This window comes from Meriones unguiculatus, chromosome 15 (assembly GCF_030254825.1).
Source record: "Meriones unguiculatus strain TT.TT164.6M chromosome 15, Bangor_MerUng_6.1, whole genome shotgun sequence".
Classification (NCBI taxonomy): domain Eukaryota; kingdom Metazoa; phylum Chordata; class Mammalia; order Rodentia; family Muridae; genus Meriones; species Meriones unguiculatus.
This window is the reverse complement of record NC_083362.1, coordinates 18,384,370-18,397,684: the sequence shown is the minus strand read 5'-3', so window position 1 is coordinate 18,397,684 and position 13,315 is coordinate 18,384,370. Positions and strand designations below refer to the sequence as shown.

At 46.1% G+C, this 13,315-nt stretch overlaps 1 protein-coding gene across 3 annotated transcripts in view; it reads right to left on the bottom strand.

Moving 5' to 3' along the window:
- Positions 1-12,095, bottom strand: part of Efna5 (ephrin A5) — a 274,227-nt gene extending 262,132 nt beyond the window's left edge. For 2 of the 3 annotated variants that reach the window (XM_021642549.2, XM_021642550.2), the window contains exon 1: positions 11,285-12,095. In XM_021642549.2, coding sequence (XP_021498224.1) covers positions 11,285-11,409 — 125 coding nt within the window. In that variant the 5' untranslated portion in view covers positions 11,410-12,095. Of the gene's footprint in view, positions 1-10,969; positions 11,098-11,284 lie in introns of those variants that run through there. The other variant, XM_060368272.1, reaches the window with a different exon arrangement.
- Positions 12,096-13,315: the final 1,220 nt, after the last annotated feature.

Genomic DNA, 13,315 nt, shown 5'->3' with positions numbered 1-13,315 from the left:
TGGCGTGCCATGGGCAATGCTGCACCCCCAGCTCTGAGGGCACTACCTGGCCCACGACAGACACTCGGCAGGCGCCTGTCCCGTGACGTGACGGGAAGATTTCTCACAGCGCTTTCTGCTCTGTACTGCCATTACAGCCACAAAACTCTCAGCCCTGAAGCAAACCCTTGAATTCCTTAGGAGCAGCCTCTGCCTGCCTCCTCTGAGCCACCTTCCATATGCCTCTGTGTTTTACACGTGGTATCTCTCAATATTTATTTTATCAATCATAACTTCTTAAGTTTCCAAAACATGAATATTTTATTAATAATAGAATATATTATTACTAATACCAGTAATATCTCTTGAATGTGAAATGAGGAGGTTTTTTGTTTTGAAATATCATCAAATCAAAATAAAATTCCTGAGTTCTCCTCCCATTTGACTCTAGCATGAGACACAAGAAATATATTCTCTCCAAATACAGAGAATTCGCCCAAAGGATGAGAAGTGTTAATGTGAAACATTTACGTGAGACACAGGCTGGTTCTGCTCAGAGACTGTAACTCAGAACTGGCTCTGAGCACCCGGTCACTTCACTGCTTCAGATGCCTGTCACCAAACACACCGAAGTTGTCCAACTTTGAAGAAAAAAAACTTACTATCACTTGTTTTATTTTCTTTCTTAAATACCTCTAAATAGTGGCCAGGACAGTGAAACAGCTCCAAGGACAGTGAAACAGCTCCAAGGAACTATTTGGAATAAATTGATTAGTTCTCGATCATCCAGTTATCAACACAAACATCCAAAGTAAGGAAATAAGAATTTTCAAGAAATAATTAGATAATTAACAACATGTGTGCATTGATTACAAGACCATGCCCAAATATTTCAATTAATGAGCTTCTCAGAGGCATAAATCGACTGATTCCATCTATATTATGAAGAAAGGGCAGTAAAGGGGGGGGCTCCACCAAACTACTGTTGTTCTTGAACCTAATTAGCTGAATTAGATAGCATGTGTACATTTTGTTGCTAGTGGTTCATTTAGATCCAGAAAACACACAGCTCCAAAGTGCAGCAAAAGTTAAGTCTGACCCTATGTGTGTAGGCATGGACTACATATACCCACACAAACAAACACACACATAAACATACACACAAACACACACACAAATATACACACACACATAAACATACACACAAACACAAACATACACACACATAAACATACACAAACACACACACACAATCATACTGTTATCTTCCCAAGAGGACAGCTGACAATGATGACAGCTGAGTGCGTGATTAGTTTTCATTGTTCCCCTGACAGCTATAGTGCTACACAGACCTTTTCCTTTTTATGTTGTAAATGCTATGGAAAAAAAAATACATTAATAACAGGCATTTAATTATGGGCCCAGCAACCATAGAGAAAACACGGCCAGGAAAGGAGAGTATGACTACATGCACATTTTAATTTGTAGGGAAGGGGAGTTTCTTTTCCCAGTTACAGTAATCTCTAAAATATAGATGGCTGGCATAAAGTGAGGGGGAAAGACTTAAAAATGCAACCAAGTCTCTCAACAAAAAATTATGTGCACAGTGCTACACCAAAACTAAAACCAAGAATAGCATAATGCTTGCACTAAAATATTAATAAGAATAGAGGCATTGCTTATTAATAAGGGAAATACTCTTTAGAATAGCTTTATGTTTTGATAACAGCAGTGAAGAGTACAAAGATTCAATTTTAAATTATGGTTTTTGTCTCCCTTTTCACAGACCTAAAACGAATTAACATTTGTAATCTTCTATATGGGTGCTACGTTTCCCGAGGCTCACTTTAATTTCTTTCATACAGTATTTAAAATGAAGCATCCCCAAGTTGCTGCCTTGGTGGACATGAGCTCCTCCACTGAGGTCCTTTCTCGTCTGATTAATTAGTAATTGGGAGACACATTTTGGCAGCTTTCATTTCCCTATTATTTTCTCTGGGTTGACACAAAACCCCGCCAGAAGCACCACTATTTGAACTGCACCCCTCTTTAGTGCTGGGTCACTAAATGCTAATAAATGGAGCCCCTGCCAGAAAACTACAGAAATAGGCATAAAAGTTTACTGAAGCAGTGAGAGTAAACAAATATATGAAGAAAACACTGAATGCCACAGTATCTAAAGCATTAATAGTCTGTCTGAACCCAGAGGTTACTGGCAAGATTACAGAGCTGGAAAAAAAAAAAAGCCTTTAACAAAACCACCTCTTTCATCTATCTTTCAGAAAAAGTATTAGCTAAATAAAGCAGGCAAGCGCTCTGCCGAAACAGAAAGGTATATCTGAGCCTCCCTTATCCCTTTCCATTATTCCAACGGATAAGGAGAATTATTTGAAAGCAAAGATTTATAGCAACTGCACAGACAGAGAACACACCCAGAAGTCACCAGAGCTCTGAGCCAGAGGGACATTTTTCATACAGGGTGGGAAGAGGCACTTTATCTGAAGCCAGTGCTTTGGAAAGCCTCACACGGAATCGGCCTCTGGGCCTCCATCCCAAAGTGTCAGTCACTTCAAAACAGTACCCTGCTCCGATGGTGGCTCAGGACACTTGTGTGCCAGGGCAGTGACCATGCTGTGAGAGTCAGAGGTCACTGCTTCCACATTCCCACATCTGTCTGAATTTTCTTGCTCTGAAACAATAGAAGGGGGCCTAGGCTCATTTGCTCCCACTTTGTTTAACCTAATTGTTAAGTATAAAAGACAATTTCCCCATGTGGAGGGTTACTTTGGCCTTTCTTCCCATTCTCACTTGTCTCCATTAAATTAAACACTAGAAAACTTTATTCAGAGGTTTAAGTCTCCTAGATATTAAGCTCAGGAAATGCAACAAAATGGTAATCCACCCCCAAGACATCTCAGAAACATCAAGTATCATGTCTTCCCCATCATCAAAACCTGGGTAACAATTTGTACTACAATTAATGACTCCACTAAAACATAAGTTAATTTTACTCAAACCACAAGACCACATTTTCTATAAGGGAACGCTTTCATCATACTATGTTTTCATAGTAAGAGGCAAGAGCTAATTGTTAATTATAGTTTTTACCTATATAAATAAGTCACTAATAAAACTTAAAATGGAAACTTTGACAGCTTGGAAACAGCATTTAAAAAAAAGTATTTGTTCATTTAAAACTAAAAGGTCACTTTGAACACTCAGTTATTTTAATCTTCCCCATCAGTCAAAGGAAGGCAGATACGGACCACAGAGGGAAGCTTTTTGGTATGAAACTCTCCACCAGCTTCGACCTCGACTTTAAGCGTTAGATGTCCATCTGTTCTTTAAACATCCACTTTATGTACCAACTTTATCCCTGGGTCCAGAACCACGAAAACCCCTCTTCCACCGAGCAAGTAATCTGAAGCAGACAGTGGACTCGGTGCCCAGTTTAAATTAGACCGACTGAGTCAGGCTACTTTAGAAATTAATCTTAGGGGAGCTTTGCTTTTACTGAAATACATGATGATGATGTTCTCAGACATCATCAAACAGACGCAGCAGCAGGAAGTGTGGTATAAACTTTTGGTAAAGTTTACTAGGCCACATGTTCTTCCAACTGTACCCAGAGACACAGAACATGGCAGAAAACACAGCCGACTCTGCTGATGCGATCTCACAAGTTTCAGCCACAAAGGCGTCTCAGTACTCTCAAAAACTGCTTATTAAAAAAAAGAAAAAAAGTGAGAGGCCGTATTTAAGGGGCACCTGGGCTCTGACTTCACATAATGCTTCTCAGAGGATATGAATGCTTTATTTGGGGAGGCACCTACATTTTTACCCCTGCCTCTTACTGCATAAAGATACCTGGAAATGCCCATCAATTATGTGTGCATGTATGCTGGGGAGGGGGACAGAGGGAGAGGAAGAAGGGGGCTGATTTGAAACAATAAGAACTACTCAGTTGGGTCAGCAAAAAAGAAATCAGGAAATGAAGGGTGGGGGGTGACAGTGGAAACCTCGGACATATCACTTTGAAATTAGCAATGAGTTGTAAGCTTCAAGAGAAAACTACGCGAGGAAACGTGGCGCAGCCTCGCATTTAACGTTAAAACGTAACACATCGCAGCGAAGCATGTTAACACTATTTAAAACAACCTTTTCGTCAACACAAAAAGAAAGCATTTTTGCGACTCTCCAAATAAGACAGTGCTTTAACATAGAGTCCCACCAAAATGCTTACTTAGTCCTTTTCTATCCATATTCATTTCCAGACAATTTCACGAGAGAAATAAAACCGGTCTTAAAACAAGATGGCTGCTTTGGGGGAGGGGAGAGGGCGGAAATGCTGGAAGCCAAAATAAAACCAGCTCTTCTAGATGCAGAAATATGACTTTAGCCTTATTCTAGTTTCCGTGTGTTCACAGGCTTCTGCCTGGGAGTGCATCCGTGACACTGTACAGATACTTAAAAGTACCAATAACAAAGCCGTTTCTCAAGATGGTCCAACCTTTGTGTGTGAACAGCACAACCGTCCAACGCGCACATGCATGTGCGTGATGGTACAAGTGCGTCCAAAATGGGTGACCTCTCACTTTTGTTTCACACCAAATCATGATCATCAGTCATGAAAATCAGGTCAGTGTCTAAGTCACAACAGGAATATTATTAACTCACATCTCTTAAGAATCTGATATAAAACAGCCAGTGACACACAATCAGTTCAACTGCATTTGACTTCTTAGAGTAAAAGCACAGGGAATTAAGTGTTCAGAATCTCTCCTTGAAACGCACTTCACTGACCTTCTCTGAAGTAAAGTGCAGATTAGTTTTATGACCTCCACGTAAAAATTAAAAATATTTCCCTGCATTTTGAAATAACTTTTAAATAGATTTTTTTTTAATCATCTAAACCTATTTTTATTCCTCACTTGAGTGGAAAATAAGACCTGACAGTAACATTTTCTTCAACCTGTCAACTGTCAGTCGTATGAAGGATGTTTCTAAAGATGACAAAGGTTTATTTTTCCTTATTGAAAATGATAGAATCCACCTGAATGAGAGCAGAGCGAGCCGTTGCTACAGTGTGCTAGGGTCTCTCCGCACGCAGGTAACTTCAGTAGGAGTTCCCAACATTTTAAAGTAATGTTTTGCTGAAACATATGGTTCACAGTTTGAAAGCTAGATCCCAAAAGCTCAAAAAGCAAGAGTTTGTATCCACACACATTTTCTATGAGCAAATGGTCGGTGCAGAGATTTTGGAAGTGCCACAACCATCCTTCAGCGTGCGGTCAGAGCTACAGACCATCAAGAAGATCAAAATGCATGCATTTTTCTTCACCAAGAAGTATGCATAATAATTTTAGTATAGAAAGTTTGCATTGTTAATGTTTACTTTTAAACCAAGTGGTTCTGTGTCACTGTGCTGACTTGCTCATGACTGACTACATTTTTAAAGCATAAAATGCAAACAAATTTAAGAAGGGGAAAAAACAGACTTCCTCGTACTGAGTAATTTCCTATTCAGAAACACTGGAGGTTCACATTAATCACAAGAAACTTTTCTACAAAACATCTCAGGACATGAGTTGAGAAGCAGACTAACATATAAATGGAAAAATATAAATCAAGCCCTTCAAAGAGACAGTAATTTATTGACGTTTGGCTAAGACCACTATGGTAAGACAAATTATTAAAAGTTGAGTATTAATATCTCATTCTTCATGTTCCTCTTTGAAGTTTTTATGCCTGAATATGAAGGTGTTGTTTGTCAGAACTGATCAAAAGACAATTTTTTTTCCCTCTGTTCAGAAGACTGATCTGAGTGAGTTGTCCTGGGCAAGGGGCAAGGACTGCCTTCCCACTGTGCTTAGGAGAACACAGGCTACTTTCTCAACATGGACACTGCAGTTATGCTCTTATTTTAATGGTTTATATACTACTTCTGAAGAGAAAATCAATAGTATGAACTGAATCCCCACACAGTGGCTCATTACTGAAAAGATCTTACCTTTTAGAACCCTCATAGCTATGGAGCTTATTCACAACAATCAGAAAAAGACATAGAATGAAATATTTCTCAAAAATTTAGAAAAAATATTTATGTTGAAAAATAAACAATGCACTACTATATACATATATATATGTATACACACACACACACACATATATATATAAATGTTGGTTGTTTTTTTTTTTCAAGTATTTTTATGATTTGTCCCTGCCTGCTATGGTAAATTCTTTCGGCATCTTTCGGCATCTTCTTTTCTGAAACTAGCAAAGCCTAGGACTCCTGAAGGACTAATTGTATTCACCCACTTTCTTGGCCCAGCATGAAGCTGGTGGGTAGCTCAGTTCATAGCAACAGGAGAGAAGAGGGATACCATCTTTATCTGTCCCTGTGCAACAGGAAACCAGGCCAGTGGGGAGACTGCAATGAAATGCCTGTTCAGAAGGTATTTTGCAAGATTAAACAGCAGAAAATTCAGGAAGTTAATTTGTCCCGAATAGCTAAGGGTTCCATCTAAACCTACCCCTATTTTCACAGGCAGAAAGCTCTAAAGCTACTGTGTATCGGCCACAAAAATAACCTGGTTAATACCACTCAACTCATGCCACAGAAGAAGTGAATTGCTAACCACTGTCTCTGATCTCTTTGCTCACTCCTAGCTTACTGATACTGGCTTCATAATGGAAATGCTGGATGAGTCTGCAGAGCTGCCTCATACAGCGCTGATGAGCCAGTCACCTTAACAGCAGACAGAATATGCTTTCTGATAGCTTAGTATGACTATGTAAAACAGTGCGCACAATGGCTGGGAAATAATAAACTCATTAGCTAATTGTGCCCTGTAAAACTCCAGGAGAGACGAGCCAAAAACTAAGAAGCAGGCTTGTTCTACAAATGTCTGTATTTAAAGGACAGAGGAGGCAGAGAGGGGAAGGTAGACTGCAGATCTGTTAATGGGCACATACAAGGACATAGGATATCGGTCTAATGTAGAGTGCTTACATAACTTGGACATAAATATCAAGATGATAAAATTATCCCAATAGAGCTAATAAAATGGGACCTTAAATGGTACTGAAACTCAGAGTTAGATTTCACATGGTGCCTTTTTTTTTTAAAGGTTTTGAACATTACTTTAAAAAAATTTAACTTCAAAAATAAGGAAGCCTTTACAAATACAGTCATAGAACCCACTGGAAATCAAAATAAACCTTTCCTCTTCTCCCCTCACAACTATTTCCTAGATTTAAGCCTTGATGATTTCATTTATTTGTCAATGAGAAAGGCACAGTGCCAGTGTCCTGGCACACATGATCAAACTGATGATGGCTCAGATGTTTTTAAAATGAACCACTGAATTTTGAAAGAAAAACACTTACTGAAGGGAATATTCTGAGAAAAAAAATTATCAGTGCTTCTCTCTGCTTAGCCATGTGCTCAGGTCCCCACATTCAGAAACCCCCAAAGAGGACTGCTAACCACAATTCTAAGGCCTTTAGAGACCCATTCTAAATGAAGCCGGTAAGCTACTACTTTTATATGAAATGCTTCCTATAGTTCCTTAAAAAATAAAAAAAAATAAAAAGAAAGAACTGCAACAACAACAAAAGCCAACTTGATTGTCCTCAGTGGAGTCTTCATGATATTACTCATACTAAGAGGATAAACTCTTAAATGGAAAATACTCAAATGTTAGCAGAAGCCAAACACAGGCTGAGGAGAGCTAGTATTAGCTATACTTGCAGCCACCATCATTTTTTGCTCCCTTATCTACAATACAAATCAGGAGATACACTGAATGACTCCAACATCATTTTGGCAAACAGAGAAACTGCAGAGCAATTTCTCAATATACACACTGTCCAAGAGAATATTTTTTGGAAGCATAGAACTGTTTACAGCAATCTTCAGGTTAATGGACATGATCTTAATATCAAGTCATGTCTATTTGTACAGGCATAGCTACCAATAGGGATTGCAAATAAAGTTTTATTATTTAAGTTATTTTTAAAAGTTCCTTAAAAATCTTTCTATGGTTTTAAGCTAAAGCAAATAGTTAAACTCTGTGAGTTAGATTTTCATTGTGCAAATGGCTCTCTTAAAATCTAGCTCAGAATGCAGCACAACAGTTAAGAGAATTGGTCACATTTTTAGTTGAAACCCCAGCAAGCCTTCAAATCTGAGAAATGTGAAGGGCAAATTTAGGCAAATGTGATATAGTATTTCTATTCGGGCTGATATTTCTCGGTTGCTATTTCACAGGTCTGTGCCAATTCGATGCATAAAATCAACTGGGTTCACTGTCCAATAAATACAGGCAACTGAAAAGTTAGCAACATTTAAAAGCTAAATATCCATTTCCTAGAAGTGACCAGCAAAGAGACAGGCTTTAACTGTACCCCTATTCTGACAGGACATGAGTTTCTATTTTCCTGAAATAATAAACTTATAGCTACTTAGGGCATGAATGCAAAGTCAGTAATGGAAGTCCACACAGCAGACAAAACTTAATCTGTCACAGAAGTTACTTCCAGTACCTGTTACAGAATGAGCTGCTTAATGCTGATGACCAAGATATTTTTATTTTATTTCAACCTAAATAAACACAATTTCAAGCAGAACCTACTCCACTTACTTTGTGTACAGAAACTATCCATTCTTATCAGTTTAATGTATTCACTAAACTTCCAAGTAGAAAAAAAAAAAGAATTTAAGTTGCAAGTAATATTGTCTACACATTTTCCAAAGGCTCAAGTCCGCTTATTACTTTGGTCATTTAGCAAGCTCTTGACACATATAGAGAAGACCAAAAGTCAGGGATAACTTACTTTATAAAACCACAACATACATGAAAAGGAAATGTACAACATTTAATTTGTAATACTGAATAAACCCACACAAATTCTATGAAATGTTTTCTATCTCTGTAACAAAGTGTTGGGTTTTACTTTAAAATTAACTTATTTTGCATTTATCTCTTTGGTTACATCAAACTGACTTTTCCTGATGAAAAAAAAAAAACATTTGAATCAATAAATCTGAATTAAAACTGCCCACCACTGCCTATATTTAAGGTAAGTTTTAATGTAACAACGTAGCATGATAAATGCCTCCACAAATCCCTAAGAATATTAAAGGTTGGATGAGAGAAAGGTCCCCGATTCTTTCTTTTGGGATGTCATCAAACTGCTAATGATCAAAGAGTGAGGTATTTCCACAGCCTTCAAATAAGCATACTGGTTTAAAACTACTCTTGGTATTTTAAAAGTCTACAGATTATAACTTTGAGCAGGTTCACAGCTACCATGGCATCCTGAGAGAAAGAGTTTTCTTTAGGAAGGGCAGATCTATTAAAAAACATGACCTATGACAAAAATCAATTTGCTAATCTCAAACCAAACAACGGTATCAAAAACATAAAACTGAGATAAAATGTCCGTCAACTTACTGAGCCTAGTTTGACGGGTAAAGAGGGGGGAGATCAGGCCAGCTGATGCTTCCTTCTGATACAACCCAGAGCGAGCTGGAACACCCCCTTTCTAATGAATGAATACCAGGACAAGATCCCCCTGAAGTTTTTGAATGTCAAACAAGAGTAAAACGTCCCAAATTCAAAGAACCGGCTCTACTCTCTTGGATAAATCACTGAAGTTTGAAAATGCAAACTGATGTTCCACACATGCTGCCCAATAAAGTCCAAAGGTGACTACGCCAAGCAATGTAATTAGACTTGATTTTAAAGCCATTGCAACGGGAAAGCTTTCTCTATTTGTCTTGTCAGCTCTAATAAAAGGCATATTCTCTGGCAGACTGTAGTCTTTCTCTTTTCCTAATAGTGGTTAGTGGCATGTCAAAGAGGAAATACTTTCCCATTTTAATCGCCCACTCCCACGACACTTTTTATCATAAATGCAAACTTTCAGGGACATCTCCACTTGTGCTAGGTAGGCACTTAGGACTTCAGGCTACCTGGGTGTGACTGGGCCGGAGTAACAGGGCGGGGCAAACTCTCCCTAAGATGGGCATCCCGGAGCGTTCCTGGAGAAATCTGCTCTTCATCCCGGCTGACCCTAGTCAAGCCGGGAATCCTCTGAATTCACACGGAAGGAAAGCTGGAGGCGCTAGAAAGGGCTGGTGGGAAACTGAACTGGAGGCGCCCGCCGGCCCCCTCGCGCAGAACATTAGATGCGCCACAACCTCAGGCTCCGTCCACGGCCTCCCGCCTCTGTGCTCGCAACTTGCACTTCAGCCCAAGGAAGAGCCGGACCGCTGGGGGTCCAGATCCGGGAGAAAGGGAGGCTTGGGAACGCTGCGGACCCGGAGAGGGTCTGCCTGGCGCAGGGTACAAGCCTCCTCCCCTCTCCAGCGTCCAGAACCGCAGGGCGGCGGCGGCTGCGGCTGGCTGGGGCCCAGCACGTGCGCTAGGGCAGTCCCCGGCAGCCTCCCGCGGAGCCCGGCGGCTCGGGGTCGCGGGGACGCAGCTCCAGGTGAGCGCGCGCCCCTCCAGCTGCGCAGCGCCAGGCCCCCGGGGCGAAGGCTCCCACCTTCCGGCTCGCCAACTCCAGCAGCCCGCTCTGCACCCGTGACGTAACCCGGCATTCGATCAAACTTTCTGGCACCTCAAGCCCACTGGGGGGAAAAAAAGAGGGTGCCCGGGCTGGGAGAATCCTCTCCACGGCCAAGCGCGCTGGGCCTAGACCGACTGGGGGGTGAGGGAGAGGATGTCACCGAACAGTTTCCTCGCAGTTAGAAAGAACACTAAAACCTATAGCTTCCGCTTCCCACCCGCCCCTTTTCGCTGCCCCTAACCCGTGCGCTCTCTCCGCGCGCGCAGAGGGAGAAGGAGGAATAGGGTTTAGATTTGAAAATAAAAATAAATAAATAAATAAAAACGAACAAGTTTGGTGCTGTTCGGCGGGTCCTCAGGCCCCAGCCCTGCGCCCCGCAAGGCTCCGGGAAGGACCTCTCGGCGGTACGCACCCGGGGCTCCCTGCATCCAAGCCCTGAGCCGGGATCAGGCTGTGCGGGCCGGGAGGCGAGGTCCCCTGTCGGTCCCGGGCTCCCTCCCAGCTCCGCGGCTTCCCCGCAGCCCCGGGCACTCGGAGCCGCAGCCGGCCCGGTCGCCGCGGCTTTAACAAAGAGCGGCGCGGGGCGAGAGGCCGCTTCCCGCCGGCGCCCGGCGGCCCCAGCCACGCAGGCTCGGAGGGCGCGCGCTGCCCGCGGCTGGAGCGCGCCGCTCCCGGCCCAGGCCCGCGGAGCCCGAGCTCCCGGCGCCCCCAGCCCCGGCCACCTCACCTGGGGTTGCTGCTGTTCCAGTAGACGGCGTAGCGGTCGGCGACGACTTTGGAGCCCGGGTCCTGGCTGAACACGCACATCCAGAGCACCAGAAACAGCAGCGTCAACATCTCCACGTGCAACATCACGCCTGGCCAGCGGCGGAGCCTCCAACGCGCCACTCCGGGGAGAGAGCGGGGATCCAGAGGGAGGGAGGGAGAGGGACGGAGAGGAGAGAGCGGACGCCAAATAAATACGAATAAATAAAACGAAGGGTCGAGGAGAGCGCGGCGAGCGCGGGAGGAGAGAGAGAGAGAGAGAGAGAGAGAGAGAGAGAGAGAGAGAGAGAGAGAGAGAGAGAGAGAGAGAGAGAGAAAAGGCGGCAGTGGGTTGGGGCGTGGGGTGGGGGGGACAGACTCGCACCCCCGCTGAAGGGCTCGGGAGAGGAGAAGAATCACAAGACGGGGAGACGCGTGCGTGTGTGCGGCAGCGGCGGCGGCGGGGGAAGGGGTGCGGAGCTGGGTCTCGGGCGGCGGCCGCAGGCCGGTCACCCCGGGAGAGGGAGGTGCGTGCGGGGCCGGGCGGCGGCGGCGGCGCGGGTCGGGGCAGGCGGCGGCGCACGCTGCACAGTCACCGGGAGGCGAGCGCCGCGGCCGCGGGGAGACATACACCGGCCCGCCGGGCCCGGCTCAGCGTGGGCGCCGCGGTCCACACGGGGTTCCTCGGCCGCGCTGGGCCCTCGCCGTGCGCCCCGCTCTGCTCCAAGTTACTTTGGCGGCGGGTAGAGGAGCCGCGGGAGGAGGGCGCTGTGCGCACGGGGCGGGAGGGGAGGGCTGTCCTCACGCTCGCGGCCCCGGGAGGCTGGACGCCGTCCGGAGCCTCCCCCTCGAGCCGCGGCCAGGCGGCGACCCCCTGGCGAGCCTCGCGGGAGTCCTGGGCGCCGCGGTCCCCGGGGGCGCGCCGAAGGCAGGGCGGGGAGGGATCCGGATCCGCGAGCCCTCGCCCTCCGCCGGCGTTCCTGGAACTGCCCGAAGCTGCAGCCGCTCGCGCGGGAAGAGGGGGAGCGGTGTCGCCTCGGAGAACCTCAAAGAAAAGTTTGGCTCTTCACGTCTTCCAGCGGGTCCCCAGGGGAGTCCGGACCGCAGAGGCGGAGAGGAGAGGCGGCACGCCGGGCCGGGGACGGCTCCCGCTGGCTTCCCTCGGCCGGGTGTGGGTGCAGCGGAGTGAATGGAGAGCAGAGGTGGCGAACCAGCCGGCCAGGCAGGGCCGGGATGCCCGAACCTGCAGGGCGACGCCGAGCCAACCGCCGCGCTGGAGAGCGGGAGGGGGCAAACAATCACTTTCCAACGGAGCCCTCCGGGTCCGGGATGGGCGGGCGTCAGGCTCGCTGGACCCCCTCGCCGCGTGCCAGCAGCCCCGGGTCAGCGCTCAGAAGTGTCCCCGGCACTCCGACCGCTCCGGCCCCGAGCCCAGCAACTTGTGGAGGTTCATCAATCAGTTTGGAGCCGGGTAGAGGGAGCAGCACGCACGAGCCGGCGGCGCCTCCCCGATGACTACATCCGAGAAACCTCCCCGACGCGAACCTGCCTCCTCTCTTCCCCTCCTCGGGCACGGCAGGGACGAGAGGTGGACGCCGCCGACCGAATCCTAAAAGCCTCTGCCCGGGCGGGAAAAATAAAACTTGGGTGCAGCAGCGCGAGCAGCCTCGGAGAGGTGGGGAGGCTGGCGAGGAGTAGAAAGGGGGAAAAGTCAGTTTTGCAAAAGAGGAGGGAAAAAAAGGAGAGAGAGGGAGAGAGAGAGAAAATGCTTTATGGGAAAAAAAAAAAGCCTTCCTCGGGCACGCCCCCTCGTTAATGACCTGCGTGTGAAGCCGACTGCCGCGGCGGCCCGGGCGGCAGCAGCCTCGGTGCAGCGCGGGGCCGCGCGCGTGAACGTGGACGTGGGCGCGTACACGGGGGGGCTCCGCCCGGGCGCGGGGCGCGGGGCTGGCGGGCGGCGCGGGCGCGGGTGTGAGCTCCGGACCGAGCGAGGGGAGGCGCCGCCGGCGCCGCT